Genomic DNA, 24,982 nt, shown 5'->3' with positions numbered 1-24,982 from the left:
GATTCTGAACATGCACAAGCAATAGGGATCTCATTCAGTTTTACGCACACATAAATGGCCATATATAAAAATATACATACAAACCAGAGGTGGATATAAGCCCATTCCGGATGATGAGAAATAAATCACTGGATATTTATTGGAATTGCCAGGACATTGCCAATATCTCTTTTTCTCAGCAGAGGGAGTTGTTTCTCAAAGTAGCAAGGCAGCATCCTTTGATTGCATTTTTGTCAGACAAGCTGTATTTATTACCTTACTTGTAATTTAATTTCTACCGTATTCACCTTGCTGTTTTCTGGTGTGTGTGTGTCCCCCCCCCTTTATATCTTTCAATGAAGGTTTATCTGAAAAAGGGAACAAGACTTTAATCCAACCTTGAGCTGCAATAAACAAGTTAGGGGGGAACTACTTTCTTACCAGTAGACTCTACAGCTTGATCCTGTGCATGTTTACTTGCACGTAAGCAGTGCCAGCCCACCTATATAGTCACCTCAGGCTGCAGATCCAGCTTCCCAGGAGCTCACTGCTTTTCATCCGCCACCCCATTCTCCTCTCTGGCCACCTTTTACTCCCCTGCTCCCTTCAGTGGTGGTGGTGGTGGTAGTGGGGATGCAGAAATGGGGAGAACAGCATTTTCTGTTTTGCCTCAGGTGGCAATATGTCCTGGGCAGGCCCTGCAAGAAGGGATGGGCGAAGCCATCAATTTTAGTTTCTTGTTTCTTCAATCTTAAATTTAGTTCTCCACATTAAAAAGTCCTCATGAATCTTCTTCAGCGTCTTACGGGGAATTTCTCCTCATACACATGTAATTTTGCATTTTTTAAAAGCAATGTTCCCTAATATAATGCAGTTTTGTATGTTGCTTTCGCTAACATTTTAATGCACATTTTACCTCAGTATATGCTGTACGCATAAATTTGCTGGGGAACTGCAGGGCAGAATCCAGAGAATTTTGATGGGCAGGGTTGTGTTTCAGTTTGTGAATTGGTTGAAGAAGTGTGAGTTGGGTAGATTCTCCTTCAAAGTTGAACTGAATCAAATGGGATTTTTTCCCCTCCCCAAAACATGTATAGTATTAAAGCCTAATTGAATTCAGTGTGATTTACATCCAAGGAAGCGCATGAGCAGAGTTGTAGTCTTCTAAGCAGAGACTGAATTGGGAAAAATTGTGAACACAATACATTAAGTGAATCAAAGCACAGTGGGTTTAAATGGGCACAGCAAGCTCCTATTTGGTACAACTTCACGTTTTACCTTCATGAGACAAAATACCACAAATATAATACTTTTAGCCTTAAAACAACAATAATACCACTCAGAGAAGCAACAGTAGTAGACGTCCTGTGTTGACAGGAAGCTGGGCTATCTGGCTAACAACTCCGCTTCCCTCCCTGTCCCTCTTTCCTTTTTTGTCATGTATTTTAGATTTTGTCATGTATTTTAGGGACTGTCTTGTTTTATGAGCTGCTCTGGGAGTCTTTTCAGGTTGAAGAATGGGGTACAAATGCTCTAAATAAATAATAATAAATAAGCTGCAGTATTCTTTGTTTCCTTCTTAGCAAAATTCTTTCTCATGGGGCTTAGTTTAACTGGAAATGCTTCTGCACACGGCTTTAAAATCCCCCTGGGTGCTTTACAGTGGAGTAAATGCAGCATACGTACGGCGCTGGTATACTGAAAGCAGGGTTTCGTGTTTTTTTTTATCTCCAAAATAAAGTACTGTCTGATTCAAAGATGGATAGATTACCTCGGGGCAAAAGCATCTGAATGCTGTGCGATGAGGTAAATGGCTGCTCTTGCAAGACAGATATGGGCAAACAGCACAGTGCACAAGCTGACAGGGACAGATCCCCACAGCATATTAACTTCCTTCCCATCTGATCCACAGGATCTAAATGAAAATGAGCAAAGGAGAGCAAGTGGGGGCAGGGTGTGGGCATAGGCTTGCTATCTTTCCACCTTGACTAAGGCTCCGGCACTGTTAACAGCGCAGCAGGGAAGTGAATAGCTTTGTCTATACTTGCTGAAGTTCTGCCAGGGAGATGATGATGATGATGATTATTTTAAAGGCATAGAGCCCTCCCAGGGCAGGAGATTCAAAAGGTGCTGGCCAGGGTGTGAGTCATCCCTAAGAATGTTCCTCGCTCTTCTGAGGCAACGGTCTCCCGCGATAACATCCCACGATATCGTGTGCTGTCTTCACCACCCTCCGTAGGGACTCTCTGTCCATGGCTATCAAACCAGCATACCACACTGTAATGCAGTATGTGAGAACACTTTCTATCATGGACCAATAGAAGGAAATCATCAGTTGCTCTCCAACCTTGTTCTTCCGCAAGACCCTAAGGAAATGAAGTCTCTGTTGGGCCTTCCTAACCGGGCTGTATTGACCTTCCAACTTAGGTCTTCACTAAGATGGGCTCCCAGGTATTTAAAGGAAGAGACTCTCTCCACACAGCCCCCCCCCGATATACAAGGGGGCTAGCTCAGCCATAAGTATTTTTATGCACCCTTTGCCCTACTGTGTGCCTTCCCCCCACTACATGTTGCTTGGCTGGAGAAGTTCGTTGCAAAATTCAGAGAAGTGCAGATTTTGAAGGCTTGTTCTGCTTTGGTTTTGCACATTGTTTCGGAAAGTGCAAATTAGAGAGGATCACCTTTAACTGCAAATGGAGCCAAATGTCTCCATCATCCCTACTTCTCAGTCATGGCACAGGGAGGGGTGGCTAATACCCCAGAGGACAGGATCACACTTCAAAATGACCTTAACAGATTAGACAACTGGGCCAAAGCAAACAAGATGAATTTTAACAAGGAGAAATGTAAAGTATTACACTTGGGCAAAATAAAAAATAAAAGGCACAAATACAGGATGGGAGACACCTGGCTTGAGAGCAGTACATGTGAAAAGGATCTAGGAGTCTTGGTAGACCACAAACTTGACATGAGTCAGCAGTGTGATGCAGCAGCTTAAAAAGCCAATGCAATTCTGGGCTGCATCAATAGGAGTATAGCATCCAGATCAAGGGAAGTAATAGTACCACTGTATTCTGCTCTGGTCAGACCTCACCTGGAGTACTGTGTCCAGTTCTGGGCACCACAGTTCAAGAAGGATACAGACAAGCTGGAACGTGTCCAGAAGAGGGCAACCAAAATGGTCAAAGGCCTGGAAACGATGCCTTATGAGGAACGGCTTAGGGAGCTGGGTATGTTTAGCCTGGAGAAGAGAAGGTTAAGGGGTGATATGATAGCCATGTTCAAATATATAAAAGGATGTCATATAGAGGAGGGAGAAATATTGTTTTCTGCTGCTCCAGAGAAGCGGACACGGAGAAATGGATTCAAACTACAAGAAAGAAGATTCCACCTAAACATTAGGAAGAACTTCCTGACAGTAAGAGCTGTTCAGCAGTGGAATTTGTTACCAAGGAGTGTGGTGGACTCTCCTTCTTTGGAGGTCTTTAAGCAGAGGCTTGATAGGCATATGTCAAGAATGCTTTGATGGTGTTTCCTGCTTTGCAGGGGGTTGGACTGGATGGCCCTTGTGGTCTCTTCCAACTCTGATTCTATGATCAGGCAAAGAATGATGTGATGCTAGGCCATGGATTGTATGGGTTCAGCAGAGGCAAAGTCTGGTACAGAAGTCATTTTCAATGGCTTTGTGAGTATCTTGCTCCAGCTCTGGTTTACCTGCCCTATACTGGGCCAGACCATTGGTCCATCTAGCTTAGTGCTGGCCACACTGACTGCCAGTGGCTCTCCAGGGTTCCAGGGAGGAGCCGCACCCAGTCCTACCTAGAGATGCCAGGGATTGAACTTGGGACTTTCTGCATGCCAAGCAGGTGCTCTGCTACTGAGCTTTGTCTAGAGGTGTAATGGTCTGGGGTTCAAGACCCGTTGGGTGGCCAACAGTCACGGATGCTTTAGCTGTGATACCTGCATGGAGGGGGTTGGACTAGATGACCCTCAGGGGTCCCTTCCAACTCTATGGTTTTATGATTCTGCTCTCCATTAAGCAGGGGCCCAGCAAGGTCTCCAACATCTTAGAACCACCCAATCAGCATGAAAGGAGGTGAGCTGGCCACTGAGGGTTGGCTGCTAGGGTCACTCAGCAGAAGTTCAGGCAGGAAGAAAACTGGGGAGATGCACCAAAGCTAAGTATTTAGAAACACATTGAAAACACAGTTTCAAGAGACTGGTGCGCACAATCTGTTATGTACAATAGAATTTCAAGGGAAACCCAACTTAAGTCACTCCAAAAGAAGACATTGGAGTACTACTCCAAGGCATTTGCCCATGTAGAAGATGGTAAAGGTAAAGGTAAAGGGACCCCTGACCATTAGGTCCAGTTGTGACAGACTCTGGGGTTGCACGCTCATCTCGCATTATTGGCCGAGGGAGCCGGCGTATAGCTTCCAGGTCATGTGGCCAGCATGACAAAGCCGCTTCTGGCAAACCAGAGCAGCACATGGAAACGCCGTTTACCTTCCCGCTGTAGCGGTTCCTATTTATCTACTTGCATTTTGACGTGCTTTCGAACTGCTAGGTTGGCAGGAGCTGGGACCAAGCAACGGGAGCTCACCCCGTCACAGGGATTCGAACCGCTGACCTTCTGATCAGCAAGCCCTAGGCTCAGTGGTTTAACCACAGCGCCACCTGGGTCCCATGTAGATGGTAGATCTAGCTTAAAAGCACCAAATGGAGATCTCCATTCATCATTGCAATGCATCCCTAATTATTGTTAACATGTAAGATTATTCTACAATCATGGAAGGGGACATAGCTGTGAGGGTCTGTGAGTAACATGAAGGTACCCTGAAGTTCTGAATTTGCCACCTCTCTACTGGCTATGGCTCTTTCCCAGTTCAGCAAAATCTGCTATGTCTCACACAGTAGCTGTATGAGGCTGTGCACAGCCCTTTTGCACGCTGCGCTGTTGCAATCGTTCTTTAATGGCTTAGAAGAAGAGCAAAGGAATCAATAGTTTTACTTGATACAACGCCTGGGATTTAATTGGGTCTCATCCACATGCTGAGCTTGCACCACTGTGCCAACAGAGCCTTCTGCGGTGAAGTTCCAATCCCTCCTGTCATTTTTCTGAAAGTTGTTGGTAATGATCCAGACTCTCTCTTTCTCATGACAAACCACAATGAAGCAACAAAGGAAACACAGAATGTCTCTTTCCCTTGTGTGGCTGCTACATGGACTTTTAAAAAGGATCCGGCGCTCCTTCCTAAGAGCAGGAGATACAGAGCATGAAAGGAAAACAGAAAGACGAGAGCTTGGGGAAATAAATAGAAAAGGACAAAAGATTGGGGGTGGAGAGGGAGAGAATGCACATAGCTAATGAAAAAGTGGCAAGAAACAACTGGATGAATTTTTTTTATTTTAAAAAATTGCATAGGACTTTAGAACTCACTGACACCTTATCTGCATTTTTTCTGCGTGTTTCTTTTTATGCACCGGATTCCATTTTTATGGACTTTTCTTCTGTCGTTTTTGTGCCAGCATGAATGACTCACATCTGCTCCCATTCCTAATGTTTTCTCCTGCAAGGGAAAGCTTTACTTAGATCAGGAATGGGAAGCCTATGGCCCCCTGGATCTCACTGAAATGTGAGCCCCGGCCAGTATGTCCAATGGTCAAAGATGCAGAGTGTTATGGTTCAGTAACATCTGGAGGGTTACAGGCTCCCCATCCCTGCCTTAGGTAACAAATGCCTCCAGTAGTTGTGCAAAGAAAATTGGGGTGGGTCCTAAAATATGAGGTGTAACTTTTCCCCCCATTGGGGAGCAAGTGAGACTAAATGTGGCAGAGTCTTAGGGTTTTTTCCCATTTTTGCTTGCACCAAAGCTCCCATTGCTCTAACAAAAGCCTGGTAGGCAAGGTAAGAATGTATTCCCAGTATGGATATGCATCAGTTCCAGTCTTTACTAGAGTCTAAATGGCAAAAAGCAAGTCGATTACACTTGCTGGCATTTCCTCTTGAAGCAAAAGGCCAAACTAGATGTGATGTCAAAGCCACTTGAATGCATCTCCTGGCTTTTTTCCTTTTAAAAAATTCACTTAAAGCCATGCAGAGGATTTGGGAGTTGGCTTCAAAACAAAACAAAAAAACACACCTTTTCCCTAGGCTGATTCATCAGGACAAATCCTGCCCCCAGAACAGTTCCTGGGCATGATCTGCCTTGGTGAACTGGCACAAGGCTCAGAGCACCTCTCTGCAACTGCTTTTAGCAACCAATAAACAAATAATTGGGCCCTAGAGATACTCCATACAGTAATGAACAATTACACACCAGTTCACCAGATACTAATGGTGCTCCCCATAATCTGTGAGGGCCACAGCTGTTGTTGTTGTTTTGACTGCATGTACACTCTGTGTCCAGGTTGTGATGACCTAGCGCTAATGGCATCTTCCTGGTACACATAGTCAGAAAAACATAGCACGATGCAAGGAACCAATGGTATATTGGCACATCCTTCCTTCTCCAACTTCGTCAACATTTTGGCGCTGGGTTAAGACGTTCCTCTATGCCCAGGAATTTGATGCTCTGAAGTTGTTTATTCATGCTAGTGTTTTTCCCCCTTTTCTACTGGGATAGTGTGAATATGATATGGTTTATACCATTTTATATTGTTGTCTTCTTTTTTGTACAATTCAATCTGCTCTTAAGATGCCTTAAAAAGAAATGGGCACTTAGGAAATGTAATGAACTCAACTGCTTTAAACAAAACCACTGTGATTGTATGTGCAGCAGGCATCACCCACACAGTACAGGCTGCAGGAGATGAGCCCTGCTCTCCAGGGCTTCTGCCTAGCATTCCAGGCATCTCTTGATAAAGAACTTCATTTGCCAGAAAGAGATCTGCTCTCTGCTGAAGAGTGTAATTTTACTTTAAGTGTTCATGACAGCACTAGCTCACATCTCCTCTTCCAAATCCAGTAATTAAATTCCACCTACCTGAATTTCCCCCTGCTGTTTCAATCGGACAAATTAATCTTCCTACCATGCATTTAACCGCTATCTGAAATGTTAAGCAGTCGCTTCTTTTCAAACAAGAGGGGGGAATTAAGTGACCCTGCCTATGTGTGTTGCAAGTTTGGAACTTCCAATGTTTTCGGATTCTTTCAGCTTGGACATTCTCCTCTTAAGAAATTCGAAAAAATGCATCAGAGCAGAGGAACTTCTTCTACTTCCCCTCATAGTAGATAAACGTTTTCGCAGGTAGGTTCTAGCGCAGAAGATGCCTGAATGATCTGGACTCTGGTCTGTCCACACTACAGTGGTACCTCGGGTTACAAACGCTTCAGGTTACAAACTCTGCTAACCCAGAAATAGTACCTCGGGTTAAGAACTTTGCTTCAGGATGAGAACAGAAATCGTGCTCCGGCGGCGCGGCAGCAACAGGAGGCCCCATTAGCTAAAGTGGTGCTTCAGGTTTAAGAACAGTTTCAGGTTAAGAACGGACCTCCGGAATGAATTAAGTGCAAATGTGGCCCCACCCCACCAGCCTGCTCTTACACAGCCCCCACCTGCCTGCCTTCTTGCAACTAGTCCATAATGAACCCATCTGCCAGCTTCTTGTTCCGTGTTGCCTTTGTAGACCTCGGCAGGGAGCAATATGGGAACAAACTGAGAATTAGTTTGCTGTACCCATCATTGGCTCCATCTCCCGTCTCCATCTTTTTCCATCCCAATGGGCACCAACCACCCCTGCATGCCATGTGCAGTTAACCTTTCTGCTGAAAACTTGGCACCAGTTTACTTGAAAGGTTGCCTTGTCCTATGCATGGCAATGGAACCTGAACGTTGACTTTGGATGAAATCAGTGGGTGGAGATTCCTTTGATAAATGAAGGACTTCCCTTGAAAACAAAAAGAGAGAATGCTCTGACCTCAAGCTCTCAGGTGTCCATCTTCCCAGATTCTTGCACTTCAAGGAAAGTCCAGGGGAAGTTGTCAATTCATCCCATGGGGCCTTTCCAGGAAGCACACTGCATCTATTTCCAGAGCCCACCTATGAGCCTAGTTGAGGATTCATAAAGCATATACAGTCTCCATTCTTCAAATTGTACTAATTTGGGTTGCAAGCATAGCACTGAATTTTTGTGAGCATCCTTTGCTGGGATAGAAAAGGCAGGTGTGTTTTTTTAAAAAAGGACACATGGACAGCTGGGAAAACACTGGATAAATGTTTATCCTCACTGCCCTCACTTTACACACAATTGCAAAAATCTGTGCTCTTTAACGCTGAATGGTTTAACCAACATTTTATCTGCTTATGGAATTGCAAGGCTGGCTGGAAGCAGCAAATCTAACCCTGAGAGGACCTTCCACATTCAAATCTTCCTGACATATATGTTTGCATGATTGACATCTAAGACTAAGAGGCAATACGTGGAGGTGCAAGTGAGGCTTTTAGAACATTGGGCAAAGTTAGTAAAAACCAAGATGATGGCCACTGGTCCCATCACCTTCTGGCAAATAGAAGGGGAAGAAATGGAGGCAGTGAGAGATTTTACTTTCTTGGGCTCCTTAATCACTGCAGATGGTGACAGCAGTCACGAAATTAAAAGACGCCTGCTTCTTGGGAGAAAAGCAATGACAAACCTAGACAGCATCTTAAAAAGCAGAGACATCACCTTGCCTACAAAGGTTCGTATAGTTAAAGCTATGGTTTTCCCAGTAGTGATGTATGGAAGTGAGAGCTGGACCATAAAGAAGGCTGATCGCCGAAGAATTGATGCTTTTGAATTATGGTGCTGGAGGAGACTCTTGAGAGTCCCATGGACTGCAAGAAGATCAAACCTATCCATTCTGAAGGAAATCAGCCCTGAGTGCTCACTGGAAGGACAGATCCTGAAGCTGAGGCTCCAATACTTTGGCCACCTCATGAGAAGACTCCCTGGGAAAGACCCTGATGTTGGGAAAGATTGAGGGCACTAGGAGAAGGGGATGACAGAGGATGAGATGGTTGGACAGTGTTCTCGAAGCTACGAACATGAGTTTGACCAAACTGTGGGAGGCAATGGAAGACAGGAGTGCCTGGCTTGCTATGGTCCATGGGGTCACGAAGAGTCGGACACGACTAAACAACAACAAAAAGTAAAAACAGACCCATCTGGAAGTAAGCAAAGTCATCCTTTGCTGCGGGGAAAGATAAATTTTCTTCCTTGTTGCCAGTTAAGCTGTTCTGGGAAAATGTTTCTCTCCTGACCATAAAACGGCAAGCAGTTAAGACTCCCAAGAATCAATCATCTCTGCAGAAATTATGTGATGTCACTATAATATCATTCTATTCTACTTGGGGTTTGTGGCAACTTTATTAACTGAGATAGAAACTTTATTGCTCTGGAAATATATTTATGTTTAGCCTTGTAAAGCAAGAATTTTGTCTCCAAACTGGAGGGTTCCTCCTCCCTTCACTTTTCAGACTGTGGATGCACCACAAATGACTTTGGTTGGAATCCTAACCCCATTTTCGTTTTGTTTTTTAAGTAAGCCCCATTGAATTAAATAGGACTTCTGAGTAGATGTGGTCCAGGTCCAGGCTGCCTGTTATGTATAGGAAGGGCGAGGCAATACAAATCTGCGTGCTGGTCATTTTCCTGGACTTGCTTGCCACAGGGCTTGTGGATGAACTACAGATAAACTGCTGAGCTCCGTCAAAGCAGAGCGCTGCAGGCTCATCACATTCTTCCTGACAGTGCTCTCTCAGGACTGGTTTGCCCACGCAATCAGCCTCTTTATGTGATCCCGCCCAAGTGCCCCAGGGATCACAGCAAGCGGAGAATATCAAAGAAGCAGCGCTCCATGGATACACTTACGGGAAGCACACTGCAAAATCTGGGCTCCTGCCATCTTCCTATTTTATGCTAGGCCACCTCAATCCTGGGAAACCTAGGGAGATTCTGTGCGCATTTTCCACGCAGCCTTTACCTGTGGGGGAGGAGGCCATGATATGCATGTGAGAAGCAACAGGCGGGATGTTTCTGCACACCTGTGAATACTGTGCATGCAGGGCAAGCAACAGAATAGGCTTTTGTTTTTAATAGGAAGTATGATCCCGGCCAATGTTCAAATCAGTTGCAAAGGATAGCTGTGGAAACCAAAAATGAAAGTGGGAGGAAAAATACAAGGAGATGAAACAGGGCGGCCTGAACATGCTTACCCTAGTAGTATGTTTACGCGGAAGCAAGTTTCACTGAATCGTCAAGTAATAGTGTGCCCAAGCTTGCACAAGTGAATTCCTTAATCAACGTGCTAACAAAAAGCTTTAGACTTCAGTCCTCCTGTCCAAGTTTAGGGAACTCCTTGCAGTACAAAGGGTACTGGGGGACCAGTATCTTGGGAACTCTATGCTGCATGCTATATGGAACCTGTGAAGAGTCACCAAATAATCAGACTGAGCATACCGCTTTGTTTTATAGCTCCTTTATTTTGTACTTACCTTTGCTGCGATTCCAGGGCTTTCTCTCGCGCGTGTGCTATTTACGCTTTGCAGCCTTGCATTTTACAAAATAATACAAATTGGCATTGCGTTTTAAAAACGCAATGGGACTAAGGGCTGTGTAGGGGCCGCTGTAGCCTCAAGACTTGTCGCCCCATCTCGCCAAGCCCCCCCCCCCCAAGCTCCGGCGACGAGCCCGGCCATTCCTCGCCCAACCAACTCCGAAACGCTCCAAAGTTGTTGCGTGCGGCGCCTTCCTCCCCGCGCCGTCGGGCCGCGCTCGCCTTCAGCTCCGCCAGCCGCCAACTCCACCGGCGGCCCGGAGCCAGCTGGGCACCCGGCACTCCGGGGCGCCGCCGCCGCCGCGCTCCCGCCCCTCGCTTGCCTCCGATCCCCGCCGGAGCCTTCGCGGAGCCGCGGCGATCTCGGCCTCGCAAAGAGAGTGCGGCGGCGGCGGCGGCGGCAGCAGCGACGTCTCCAAAGCGGCTGGAGGGCAGGCTTGACCCGGGAGGGCGCCGAGCGCGCTGCCTGCGCGTCCGCAGGGGCGTCTCTGCGGGAGGTTGCTTTTTCGTGGGAGGGGGGGGCGCCCTCCTATTCCCCAGGGCGGGGGCCGATCGCGAGGCAGCGGGAAGGCGAAGCGCTGGATCGGCTTAGGAGTCGGCATCAAGCGGGCGCCTCCTTGTCCCCGCTCCTCTCCTGCGGATCCAGGCGGGGAAGGACCTTGGAGAGCCACGTCGCAGGGGCACCCAGGATCGCCCGCCGCCGCTTCCCGGCGCGTCGCGATCAGGAGGAGGAGGAGGACCCCCCGCTGCCTGTTTCTCCACCCCCGGCCCCTCCCACGCCGGCTTCCTCCTCCTCCTCGCCCCATGCAGGGAAGACGGCCCGGGACTCCCTTCGCCTCCTCCTGCTGGAGGCGGGCTCGTTTGCCATGCCCCTAGCGGGGGTTCGCGGGGACTCATCCCGCCCGTAGTGGGAGGCAGGGTGCCGGCCAGCTCCACCCTCTCCCCGCCGCCTGGCTGCCTTTCGGAAAAGACGGAGAGGACTTTCCCCCACGCGGCGTCTCCTCCTCCTCTTCCTTCTGCTAACCATGCGACGGCTGAGCCGGAGGCTGGCTCTGTCTGTCTTGGGGATCTTGTGGATCGCGGCTCTGCTGCTCTTCTTCGGGACCAGGAAGAAGTTGGAAGTGGTGGGAGCCGAAGGGCAGACGCCGAAGGTAAGTTGGCGCTTCTCTCTCTCTCTGACTTCTTCGAGGGGAAGCGGCGGAGGGTGCGCGCGAGTCTGTTATTGGACCGAGTGGGAAATAGAGACATGGCTAGGTTTGAAGTGTCTTTATATAGGCTTTATGCAGAGCCAGGCTTTTTGGCGAGGTGGCTTGGAAAGCGGCCAAGTTGTTTCGGGGCTGAGCGCTTCAGCCTTGCAAAGTCCACGTGGTGACAGACACCTGCTTGCCGGCCAGCGTCTTGCTCGAGTCGAGCTTGGGTTCCAACTTCTTTGCAACAGTTTCCACGGGCGAAGCGCGCCTGCTTTCTCGGCTTCCCAATGAAAGAGGAAGAGGGCTCTCTAAGCCAAGTGTAAAAAGACTGAACAGAGGGAGGGAGACAGGCAGGCGAGGCAGTTCTTCAGAAAGCGACCGCTGATGACTTATTCTAGGCGGCTGTTGTTGCCATCGTCTCCATCACCTCCAGAAACAGTAGCGATTTTTTTTTTTAATGTTTAGGTTCAAGGACATGGAAAGTGGAACATGAATTCCACCTGTTTTCTTTTTTTCTTTTGCCAACTCACAAATCTAAATGTAGCCTTATGCATAAAGACCATCCGGTTGGTTTCTTGGCTCGCTAGGGCTGAGCAAAGATTGAAGCCAGCAATCCAAGGCAGGCACTTCGTTCCAAATTGGACCCCGAGTTATGCATCTGGCACCAGGAAAGGAGGAGATAAGGAGCGTTTAGGTTGGGTGGAAGCCAGAAACCTCATCCAAGAAGGATGCCTCCTGCCCCTTGAAGTGGAGCACTTGTGTGGAGTGTATATGTAGGGGGGGGGGGTTGTATTCTCCCCTTCCTCTCAACTCCCCCCCCCAAGCAAATGATGCTAAAGCCTTTTGAGTGTGGAATGGAGTCGCTTGTAAACTCTGATGATTTGGGACAGGAGAAAGGCGGAGAGCCAGTTTTTAAACCAAACGAACGTTTAACCAATGTGGATTTTACATTCACATTTGCAGAAGTGGGAACAGCGGGAACACAATTGTTAGTGCCATTTGTGAAAAAACAGTATTATGCGTTGAAAACGCATTAATGTCTTGGATGGCTAAATGAATGACGTTTAAATTGTGTCCCCAACCCCCCCCCCCAAATTTCCCAGATCTGTAATTTGAATTTAAAACTCAGACTGGCAAGAATGTGCATTTGATATTAAAATCATCGCTCTACCATTTTCTTTCCTGCAGCAAAAATGTTTACAAGGGATGCATTTCAAACTAGTATGTTCAGTATAAAAGTGTTTCACTTCCATTTTCAGTTCCACATTGACAACATTCACATCACATGAGACACAAATCCCCCTTTTTTGGTTTTGTTTTGGATTCTCATCAGAAAACACTGTTACCTTAAAAAATGCTTCACAGCTTGGTCATGTGCATGTTTACTGATAAGTGTTCGAATCCTATGCACACTCTCATGGGCTACGGTCCTTATCTTTAATGTATCTCTTCTGGGACTTTTACTCTGTAGTGCAAACCCATTTAATTAAGTTACTCCTGATCGATGTCAGCCTAGATGGGGCAAGACAGTCTGCACTGAAGACATTTCTGCATTCTTTCTGTGTCGTTGGCATAATTTGAAGTACTTCACATATGTAAAGTATTCTTACTAGTACAGTATATGGAACTTAAGCAAACTTTTCTCTGTTTCTGTGATGGCTAGAACTCACTAAGATTCTTCTGGCTTTTGTGTTCAGATCTGCGGCGTACGGTATTTATTGATCATGATGTTATTGATCACGCATGTGAAATGCAGTTTCAACTCATAAGCTGCATGTGCAGAGTTGGCCCAGTACAGATGAGGAACTTGTGGCCCAGAGATACTGTTGGACTCCAGTTTGTATCAGCCCCAGCCAGCATGTTCAGTGGTCAAGGATGATGGGAACTGTAGTCCAGCTCTATCTGGAAGGTTGCAGGTTGTCAACACCTGCTGTACAGTTACGCTACCTGTATGCCAAGCAAAATGCGGACAGCCTGTGGCAACACAATCCAAGGTGTTTTTCCCATCCTTCATCAGACCTACATTTGCAGACGACAAATAAAGCACTCTTCTGAGGATGGGCTCATACATGTGCGTACAGCACTCGATTTCTTTTTGTTTGATTATCACATGGTTGATAAGGGTTAACAGAATGCATGAACAGAGTCTGTTGAATAGCATTGCAGTGGCACAGGATGATATGGAAATTTTATCTGCAATGTCTGTGTTGGCACATTTGTACATGGAAGCCATCAATGGATGTTGGCAGCCATCAAGTGATGAGTGTATCTGCCCGAACAGCCCTGAGACGGGGAGAAATTTCCTTGTGTACATACTTTATATCATCTTTGTTTGCCATTTCCCCTCCCTTTTTAAAATGAAAAAGTCTGCAAATTGTACTTGCTCTAATAACTTTTCACAAAAAATGTCTACTTTTTGTGTGCTGTCTGCCAAAGGTTACCCCATTTGTTCAGTTCTAAGGTTAATGATTGCCCAGTATGGATTCACAGCAGTGGACAATTATTTTGTGCTGTATTCTTACATCAGCTTACAGCTTTATTTTAAAATAAAAAAAGCCAGTTGGTGAATGGAAAGCTCTGAATTTCTGTGCCTTTGGTGCAGTCTAAATGAGTAATAATAAAACTGATGGGCAGTGTCTTAATCAGGATTTCCACTAATGTCAACGTCTGGGAATGTCCTGGGGAGGAAGCAGCAGAGCACTGCAAGATCTTTCTTCCTTGTTCCCTGCAGGAGGCATCACAGTTCCTTTTCCTTCGCTCTTCTTCCTCTTTCCTTGAGCAAATGTCCAAAGGCTTGAATTCTGTCTGTCTTCACAAAAAAAGCAGCAACATGGGCCCTTAAATCTCAAGGCTGCCTTTAAATCACAACAATGCATTTAAGACCTGCCTTTTCATGATATTGCTCGCCTTTGCCTTCCTGTTTTGCAACGAACCAGCAGAACATGCAATGGAGGGAGATTTCCCAAATTTGGAGCCCCGCTGAATCCAAATCAGAATCTGCACCTAAAAGATACGCTTCAGCTTTGACCGTAAAATCAAGGGTGGTAAACAGGACAGCTGATACCAACTCTTTCCTGGCCTAAACTTTGCCATAGAACTTTGCCATAATTTCAGAACAAGCTGGAGGTGACATTACCATAATGAATGCCACATTTCTATTAGATCACTCACTATTTCTTGCCAATATCCTCTATTTTTTAAAAAAATTGTTACAGTTTGGTATTGGAAATAATACACCCATACCCACCCACCCACCTATGCATTTAAAAAGAAATGTTTTCAAACTTTACATTGCTTTTTATCTTTTAGCGTGATTGGATGAAACAATGGCCATGTTTGGATGCAACACTCAAACAGTGGCTGATGCAAGTTGGATTTCAACAACCAATCCATGATTTAAACTTCAGCACTTTGTGAGTGAGTCCAGCCTCTTCCTGGGATCTTGTGTTCCAGTTCCCCTCTCTTCCCCTCCGTGGCCAAGAGGAGAAGTTGAGAAGCTTTACATTTTAGTTAACGCATAGTTTCCTGTGCTGCCTGGGACAGTAAAATTGGTTTAACCCTAACGATGGTTGGTTTCAGCAATGCATGGTTTAAACTAAGCTTGCTTTGAGATCAACGGTCATTCGTGTTAAATTATGGTTCATGGCGTGGATGACAAAGGGAGACATGGTTACCTAAAAGCAAAAATTTGTAAATATCTCCTGGCCAAGCAGCGGAGAAGGGGTATATGTTTTTTTTTGGGGGGGGGGGAGGTTAAGCTCATGTAGGGTGCTCAGCAGTGGTTTAATATTACAGTCATACCTTTGTCTGACTGTCACATGACATGTAAACCATTTTAAAATGATGTGTAAGTATCAGAATGTGTTTATTCAAGTGTGTTAATGTTTCAGGAACTTTCGCTTTAATCCTCTATACCAGGGGTGGGGAACCTTTTTGATCCTTATCAGATTTAGGCTATTAATCACCTGATGTCAGAATGTGCTTTGAAGTCACAAAGTTGGGATTTCAAAGCACCATGTATAGCTCAGGTATGGTGTGCAAGGAAGCTCCTCACAACAACAAAACGATAAATATTTTTCAGTTTCAGAGTGAGATTTAGTGATTTTGGCAGCCATCTTGCATTTTTACATTTCCATTTGCTTGGCGCCACACAGAAGACTGGCTTGTCATGCTCTGTAACTAACATAGTTTGGTCCATATTTTATGTTATTGCCCCAAGTGAATTTTAATTGGCTGCGATTCTGTAACTTTCCAACTTCCGCCGCTACATTGATTAAACTGGGGGACTGCAAGGTCAAGTTGATGATGCGTCTGTCAAGTTGATAATTGGCTGCCTTGGCTGTCACAGCAGGTTTGAGGGTTAAAGCTAAAGTGTATTGCTTAGGTACAGAAATATTTGGATCCAGCTGATTGGAAAACATGGGGAAACGCTCAAGCAAGCAAATGACTCTCAAATCGTCTCCGCGCTTCTGACAAACCTCCCTCCCCTCCCCTGGAGCAGAATTCAGCTTTTCAGTCTGGAGACAAGCACTTAGACCCTCTGAGGGATGCAGCCCTCTCCGTTCTGGATAGAGCCAGTTAATTGACAGTCTGCCTGTGGTCAAAGGAGGACATGCCTGGTGTGGGAGAGGCTTTGCTGACAAGACTTCAAAGCGTTTTCATCCCTGAAGCATGGAAGTTTTGTGCTGATTTGCATTTGTGCCAAACCCATGAATGAACATGCTTAATGCCACCCATGGGTTTTTTTTGTGCTTGATAAGGTTGGGCTTTTGAATGAGTCAGAGTGGTCGGTCCCGCCTTTACGCTAATTTGAACTGTGGCCAACTTACCTGCACCTCCTTCCCACCTTCCTTCCAATTAGGAAGAACACAACACACCCAGGGATTCTTTCATCTTACTATTCAAAGAAGCAAGGTTGCTCTCAGGTGTCCGTCTTGTCTCTGGGGAGAGAGGGGGGAAAAAACCCTCCAACCTATACAAGCTGGTTTCAGCATCTGGTCACACTTCAGTGTGACAGAGGGACAGAATGCCGGAAAAGTTTGTGCAGGTAGCAGCAGGTGTAAATTCTCAATGGCCAGAGTCATTGGGGGGTAAGGGGCAGTTATTATGGTTCTGGGGCAGTTTTTCTTCTTCTTTTTAATGATACAGTGGTACCTCGCAAAACAAATGCCCTGCAAGACGAATTTTTCGCAAGACGAATGCGTCTTGCGATCTGATGGTGACTCACAAGACGAATTGGTTTTGCGAAAAATTCATCTTGCGAGTCACAGTTTCCCATAGGAATGCATTGAAATTTAATTAATGCGTTCCCATGGGCAAAAAAAATTCAAAAATAATAATAATTCAATGCATTCCTATGGGAAACCGCGATTCGCGAGATGAATTTTTCGCAAAATGAATTGACTTGCGGAACGAATTAAATTTGTCTTGCAAGGCACCACTGTAATCATAATATACATAAACTCTGAAAATACATATATTACACAATGAAAAATGCAATTTTTGTTTAACAGCAGCAGTCAGTCTCTCTTCCCCCTGCCCTGTCAAGATCTTGTACCCTGTGTTGGGACATTGCTTGCACTGCCCTAGTTAGTTACTGCTTGAGATCATGAGTTTGGCAGGTCCGGAGGGAAAGAACAGCCTGGAAACTGGCCTGCGATCCGGGTGTGTCCTGCCCAGTCTGGGATTATGAGGTGAGTTTAAAGAACTGCCCCACCTCTTTGGGAAACCGCCATCTGCCAGACCTCCCCTCCTCCTGAGGTTGCTGGTTTTAAAAAAAGAATTACACGAATCTTGGGGGATGAAGCCACAGAAAAGTATCTCCTTCACAATTAAAGTACCTCCCATGGGTAGTTAAAATAAAGTTCTGTAAAGCCAGTAGTGGAGGGAAGAGTTAATCCCCTTCCCTGTTTGTTGTGATACCGATTCTGCTCAGTGAATCAGTGGCTCTTTAACTTAACTGCTTATGTGCAGCTAACATAATTTATGGTTTTAGCCTCAGGAATGAGGAACACACATGAACAAGTAGATTGAATCAGTTCCGTGGCTCACTTTTTACCTGACCTAGTTCTCCCCACTGATATTTTCTTTATTCTTCTGACAACGTGGGTGTGAGTTGAGTCAAGTGCAACTTAGTGCAGACCAGAGCACTAAGTCACCACAAAGATTCTTCTTGGTTATCTTCTTGCTTTGGAGAAGAATAAGAGCTTTCAGGTTTTCCCCCCTTCCTATTTCAATCTCCAGTCTATTTGCAATAGCTTACCCACTCCATTCAATACATCGGACTTCAGAATTTAAACTATGGCTCATGATTTTGCTTTATGTGAAAATCTGTTTCACATCCCTTGGAGGAGTGATATGATATTTACAGGTTACTTGTTTTATGAATAATCCCAGGATTTTCATAGGGTGCAAACCTGTGTTGTTCTAATTGGTCAGCTAATGCGAACATGGCTATTTTTAAGGCTTTGAAAAACCATGCATTTCTCGATAAATGTGTGGAATTTAACACCCTTAAAGAAAACAGAAGCAAAGAAGACGTTAGATGAAATTGCCTTTACCACCATAACAATCCCTCTGTGTAAATAGGGATATGCACTCTTCGAAATTACAAAATAAAACTCAGGGTGGGGGGGGGGAGCATGATATACTGAATTCTCCTTCAGATGAACCTTTCCCCCTTAGCACTTGCTGTAGAATTGATTCTTCATTTTACAGTCCTTTAGAACATCCACCGAACAGTTAGAGATTTAGTTTCCCCCTGATCTCCTTCTTCCTGCCGAACTCATTACAGGCCTGGCGCAGCAGTCCGTCAAATCAACGAGCTCTTTCTCCAAGAGATGGGAGATCAAGCCTTACTCGTCTAAGATACATAGGCCATGCTGCTGTCTACTCCGTCAATCAGCATCTTTAAAATAGCTTCTCTTTTGTTTGTCCTGAATTCTCCATCAAAACAGTTTCATCTCCCCTGAGATCAATAGAATCTATATTCCTAGCCTTGTTCTTTAAAAAAACATGTTTGATTCTTGGCTTTGGAAACTTGAACAATTTGAATTACGTGCTCCTTTTGAATCTGGCCTTGTTTGGACGTAACACTAAACTATGGTCTGGTGCAGGGGTGGGGAACCTGTGATCTTCCAGAAGCTGTTGAAACTGCCTCTCCCCTTCTCCCTTACCATTGGCTATGTTGGCTGGGGCTGATAGGAGCTGGAATATAGCAGCAATCGGAGGGCACCAGGCTCCCTCACCCTGTGTTTTGTGAATGAGGCTCCCCTCATCCCTCTCTTCCTCCCCTGGGCCCACAAGAAGGAGTTTGGAAGGACTTTCACTTTTCACGGTAACTGCAGTTTAGCATTATGCTATGCCATGCCAAACTGTAGTTAAGTCGTCACTATTATTTGCTGTGGTTTCTATAACCAGCTTGTTTCAATAAACCAGAGTTGACCAGTGCCACAGTGTAGGGTTCAAATGTAGTGGTTAATTGGAAACAGAAACGAAAGCATGTGATCTCCTCCTGGCCATGCTGAGGAGGGGGTGGAGAGAGTGCGTCAGTCCAAGGCTTCTCGCACAATAGTTTAGTATGCCGAATCATGGGTGGGCATTATGTCTCAACGAAACAATGATTTCATTCCAGTGAATTCTTGTTGGAGGATCCCAGTCAGATTTTTATTGGTATATTATGATACATGAAGCTACAAGAAATTGGGACACAGTTTGGCAATAGGTTTTTGAAGTATTGGTCAGACAGGTTAACTGGCTAACATGGTTTTTCTGATCTTTTTTTAGGATGGTAGACACAGTGCGGGGAATAATAATTTATAATAATAATAATTTATAATATATACCCCGCCCATCTGGCAAAAGGTTGTAACTTCGGTGATAAATCTTATTATTATTATTTATTAAATTTGTACACCACCCTTTATCCCTAGATCTCAGAGCAGTTCACAACATAAAAATACAAGTTAAAAAAGACAAAATAATAAAAACAACAATACCCGCCCCTCCCACATTTTATTATTACTATTTACTCATCTGAAAAATATTTTGGTATTATATAGGAATTAATTCAGTTTGAGTAAGTCATCATACAAGCCAAATGGTTTTCTTATCAGCACAACCAATGTTGTTCTATCTGGCCTCAACTCCTAGAAATGGAGAGCAAGTATTGCTACTGGAATTGGTTCTTACACGAATCCTCTTCGGACGTTCAAGTCCCGTGAGATGAGAGCGAGAGTGGGGATGTGCATGCCGTGTCTTCTGCCTCCCAGTGTTGACCCAGAGGAGTTATTTTGATTCAGAGAATGCACCTCTCCCAGTCACCCCACTCAAGGGAGAGTTTCTCAGAACCTCCTTCTACACTGTCCCAGCCTGAGAATGTGACTCTGCCACCATTGAGTGTGTGGATGATTCCCCTGCAGCGTCTCCTCCTCCATCGCCATGCAGGAACATCTGACTACGGAAAAGGTGGCGGGGCCTTTAAATGTTGCAGATGGAGTCAATGCCAGGGCACGGTTTTCAATGACTCTAAGCATTTGCTGAGAAAAACATCACCCAAAGCTCAGCTAAGCAGGGCCCACTGGCCCTTGCTGTCAGGGGCTGGCTGGATGAAGAGGAGTGGTGGGCAGCACCAGGTGGGGAACCCCCAAGGGAACCCCCAGAGGAGGAAGGCTTAGAGCCTGGGAATTGGTGGTGGGACACCAAGGAGAGGTCAGAGGGAGAAGAGTGGGAGGAACTGTTGGATGCTGAAAAATTTGTCATAATAAATTTCTCACTCTTTCAGGGAGCAACAGAGCTTTTTGTTTTTGCTGCAAAACAGCTCCTCCTCTGCACATTCGCTGCTTGGTTGGGCTCCCTGTGCATTTCAGAACCCTGGAATGTCAGGGTTCCACATTGTGTGGAGAGCATGCACCAGCCTTCCCCGACCTGGTGCCCTCAATATATTTTAGACTGCAACTTCCATTATCCTTGACCATTGGCCAGGTTTGCCTGGGCTGATAGGCATTGTAGCCCAACACATCTGGAAGGGATAGGGTTGCAGAAGGGAGGCCTACCTGAATAAAGAAATCCACCTTGCCTCACAAGTTCAGCTCCCAACAGGCGAAAAAAAGGTAAAGGACCCCTGACAGTTAAGTCCAGTCGTGGTCGACTCCGCTCATCTCGCTGTACAGGCTGAGGGAGGCAGCATTTTGTCCACAGACAGTTTTTCTGGGCCATGTGGCCAGCATGACTAAGCCGCTTCTGGCGCAACGGAACACCAAAACCAGAGCAGTGCACGGAAATGCCATTTACCTTCCTGCCAGAGCAGTACCTATTTATCTACTTGCACTTTTCGGCGTGCTTTCGAACTGCTAGATTGGCAGGAGCTGGGACAGAGCAACGGGAGCTCACCATGTCGCAGGGATTCGAACCGCCGACCTTCTGATTGGCAAGCCCAAGAGGCTCAGTGGTTTAACCCACAGCGCAACAGGTGGAAGGCAATGGAATTAGAGATGAGGAACCCGAGGGAAAGGCAAGGTCAGTGGGCTCATTCCTGCTCTTCACCGTTCCTCAGCTGCAGGAGAGGCTGTGTAGTTGAACAGGATTGTGGTCTTTATGAATTCTGCTTTGCCTTTCTGGAGAGCAAGGTTAGCAAAGGTTGCTTGCTTGGTTTTTATCCCGGGCTCACCTCTTCGCTCCTCTTAATCTAATCTCCAGGCCTTTCTTTAATCTCTCCTTCTGTCTCTCTTCCAATTACCTAATCCGCCATCTTCGCTGCTTTGCACTTTTCGGTTTCACTCACCTGTTTTCTCTTCCCCTCCTCCACCCACTTGCCCTCTTTCCTTCCAGATCCTGCCTTCCGCTCAGGAGGTTTCCGTTACCCTTGCCGGGTGCTGCTCTGTAATGTCAAGAGCTGCTTCTAGGGGGCAGCAGGTCTTGGGTGGCTGCTGTGTGTATGGATGAGACTTTTCCACTTGGGGATCCCAGTCAGTTGCCTGCAGATATGAAATTGTCAAGCAAGAGGACCACCTAGTTTCAGATGCTGACTGCTGCAGGAGGAAATTCTTTCTGGGTGTGAGCCTTGCTCAGTGCTTTACATGAAGAAGGTCTCAGGTTCAGTTCCTTGAATCTCCAGGTAGGATGGGAAAGACCTCTGCCTGAAATCCTGGAAAGCCACTGTAAACAGTCAGTTTAAACAATACTGAGCTAGGTAAACCAGGATCTGACTTGGTATGTCAGCTTCCTATGTTCCCCTTAAAGAGTTAAACGGCTCTTCCATCTTGACAATTCTATGAATGCCCATATTTTTCAATGGCTCACATATCTCTTCTGCACTCCCAGCCACTTGATGTGGACCTCGCTTTATTCTTGGATGCTAATGTGGATTTGCACATTTTACGTTATTTTATTTTTCTTAAAAAAAAAAGTTTGACCAATGCCCTTTATTTTGGGGCACTGTTTGCTAACAGGAGAACGTTTTATGTACAAGCGGAAGGAAAACTTGGGAGGCAGTTTCTTGAAATGTCTTGTAGCGTTTAGCTTAATATGGCCTAGATCTCACTGCACCATAAAATCTCCTCTGCCTCCCTCTCCACTCAGCATTCTAAGATTTGCTTAGGCCAGGTTTTTTTACAGAATAAATTCCCCAGCTTGCCCAATGCTGTTGTCTAGACTGTTATTGCTGCAGCCACAACAGATCGAATCCTAATTGTACATATGGGGCATATGGTCCAGTGCTGGGGTATTTTGGGAGGGTTGAGGGTTGAGGGAACGAAGCCTTTGAGTCCTGTCACGAAATGAGCCTACTGGAACGGCGTGGCCGTCTCCTCATGTGGCGCCTGAACGTAATCAGGTGAGCCAGTTAGCTGGCAAGGGATTAGCATGAAGTCAAATTAATCCTGTCTGCTGGATAGCTTATGAGGGACTGCAACCATATAACAAGTCTTTTTTTGGGGGGGGGGACATGAGCCAGATCAACTGGGCTCCCCCGTAATGTTCTGCTTTAGCTTTCATCTGCTGATTTCAAAGCACTTTGTGAGCATTACATACTTTGAAACACTCTCCCCCCTCCCCTTCGAACACACTCACTATTTTAGGAGCTCGAAGGAGCTGGAGGTTCACCCGGGCTAAGGAAGATTAGCGTTTCTCAAAGTGTCTGCAGCTATCGTTGACACAGAGAGCGGGGATTTTCTCTGCACCTCTGAAAAGCAAGCAATGGCTTGCTGGCCTAAGGCCTTGTTCACACATTACACGCTCTGTGCTGGAGAAAATACCTCTCCCTGGCATCATATTTAGGTCATTCGTGTCAACACTGTGTTCAGGATTTATCTGCGTAAGTAGTGCACGCAGAGAAGTGTTTGCAGAAACCTTGAAAATAAATATGCGTATAAGGGTGGCACATCAAAGTTCACACATTACAGATAATGTCACTCAGCACTATGACATGGGGATGTGTTCTGAAATCTCACTGGGAACATAAAATCCTGTTTCTATTTTTACCTTTTTCCACCCCCACCCCCGTTTATTACACTTACATTTATTGCATGGTTCTCCTCCTCCTCCTCCTCCTCCTCCTCATTTGTTTCTCACAGCAACCCTGGGAGGTAGGTTAGGCTGAGAGGCCGTGCAAGGTCACCCATTGAGCTTCATGGCTGCTTGGGGATTCAAACCCCTGTCTCCCAGGTTGTAGTCTGACACACAAACCACTCTGCCACCCTGGCTCCTGCAATGCTGCAATGGAATCCAGAAATCCTGACTGCTGCTCTGAGTGCCCGAAGGACCGAAAGACAGTGCATTCTGTATATTCACGGGGAGTTTTGCTTCCTTCTCAATTGCGGGGGGAAAAACAAAACACAGCAAAATTAGCAACTTAATTACATGGAGGAAATAATGATATGCCGGATTAATTACAAGTAAATTCCCAGATTAATTTGTTAGGAATGCACGCAGTTGGCTCTGCAGGCAGCGTTGAGCTGACAAATCCAATTCCCGGAGCCTAGGCTGAGGTTGTCACTGGTGGGTGTGCGTTAGCGGGAAAGAAAAAAAGAAAAATGGGACAGAGGCCACAAACTGAGCTTGCCCTCGTGGGCGGCAGCACTTCTGATGCCTGTGGATTTAGACCATGTCTCTGACCTCTGGTTCATAGGCAATGAGGTCATATTTGTAGCTGATTGGCCAGACCACCTCCCACGCTGGTCTCTTGCTTTTGGAGTGAAGTGGTTGGTCAACAGGCAGGGAGGGGGGGAAATTAAAAATCTCCCACCGATCCCTTGATGAACCACAGCTTGGTGGACATTAGTGGACAGGCATCTGCATGCAAGTTCCACGGACCTATGTGAATTGGTAGTACACATGACTGATACCTGGATGGGCTTGTTAGTTGGTTTTTAGAGATCTGCAAGCTGCGGTTCATTAGGGTACCAGGCCAGATGTCTCCTTCAGTCCTGGGCCACATTCACATGGTAAAGTACTATGATACTTTAAACAGTCATGGCTTTCCCCCAAGGAATTCTGGGAGCTGTATTTTGTTAATGTTATGAAACCCCTATTTAAAAACCAGCAAGTTGTCCTTCTTTCAATCTGTGGATGAGGTGCAGAGGCTCTTGAGGGTAATAATAATAATAATAATAATAATAATAATAATAATAATAATAATTGTTGGGATTCTAGACAGGACAGAGTTAAACACTCCTGTGGGCGTTCTTATTCTCTGTGTGACTGCACATAGTTTCCGGACATTTTCTCCTTTGTTCTCAGGTTCTGTCTCAGTCTGTCTGAGTATGTAGGAGTATGAGTCTGAGAGAGTTAGTTTCGTTTCTGTAAGAGAGATAAGAGCTGCAGACATGCAGCTAGCTTCATTTGTTTTTCCGGTTACTTTATGCTTCTAAATAAAGACTTATTAGAATAGAAGTATTGGTGTCAGTTGTTATTTGAGACACCACACCTGAGACACAGACAACTGCCACCATCCTTGCTGTGCTGGAACTCTGCTACGTTTGAAGAGAATTGAAGTGTGGCTGAGCGCAGTTGGAAGAGTGCTGGACAGCCATAAACATCGGACAAGGTTGTCAATCAAGCTGATTACCCTGTCGGCAGTAAACTCCGTGGGTCAAAAGGCTTTTGTGACCCACAACCGTAAAATACCACCACCACCACCACCACCCATACCTGCCAAGTTGCTGTCGGAGAAATAAGGGACCGGCCGGAAGTAGCAGACCGGAAGTAGCACTGCCGCCATTTTGGAACTGGGCGGAGCATGCTCAGAAGTGACTTTTGATGCTGCTTTGCCCAGTTC

At 45.8% G+C, this 24,982-nt stretch overlaps 1 protein-coding gene across 3 annotated transcripts in view; it reads left to right on the top strand.

Annotated features, from left to right (window-relative positions):
• Window positions 1–10,870: 10,870 nt before the first annotated feature.
• The window catches only part of GALNT14 (polypeptide N-acetylgalactosaminyltransferase 14), a 237,126-nt gene continuing 223,014 nt past the window's right edge, over window positions 10,871–24,982 (top strand). The window contains exon 1 of one of the 3 annotated variants that reach the window (XM_035111478.3): window positions 10,871–11,670. In XM_035111478.3, coding sequence (XP_034967369.1) covers window positions 11,545–11,670 — 126 coding nt within the window. In that variant the 5' untranslated portion in view covers window positions 10,871–11,544. The remainder of the gene's footprint in view (window positions 11,671–24,982) is intronic. The other 2 variants (XM_035111479.3, XM_035111477.3) reach the window with 2 other exon arrangements.

The sequence above is a fragment of the Zootoca vivipara genome, chromosome 3 (genome assembly GCF_965207765.1).
Source record: "Zootoca vivipara chromosome 3, rZooViv2.hap1.1, whole genome shotgun sequence".
Lineage (NCBI taxonomy): Eukaryota > Metazoa > Chordata > Lepidosauria > Squamata > Lacertidae > Zootoca > Zootoca vivipara.
Note: the sequence above shows the minus strand (reverse complement) of the source record. Positions and strands in the feature narration are given on the sequence as shown.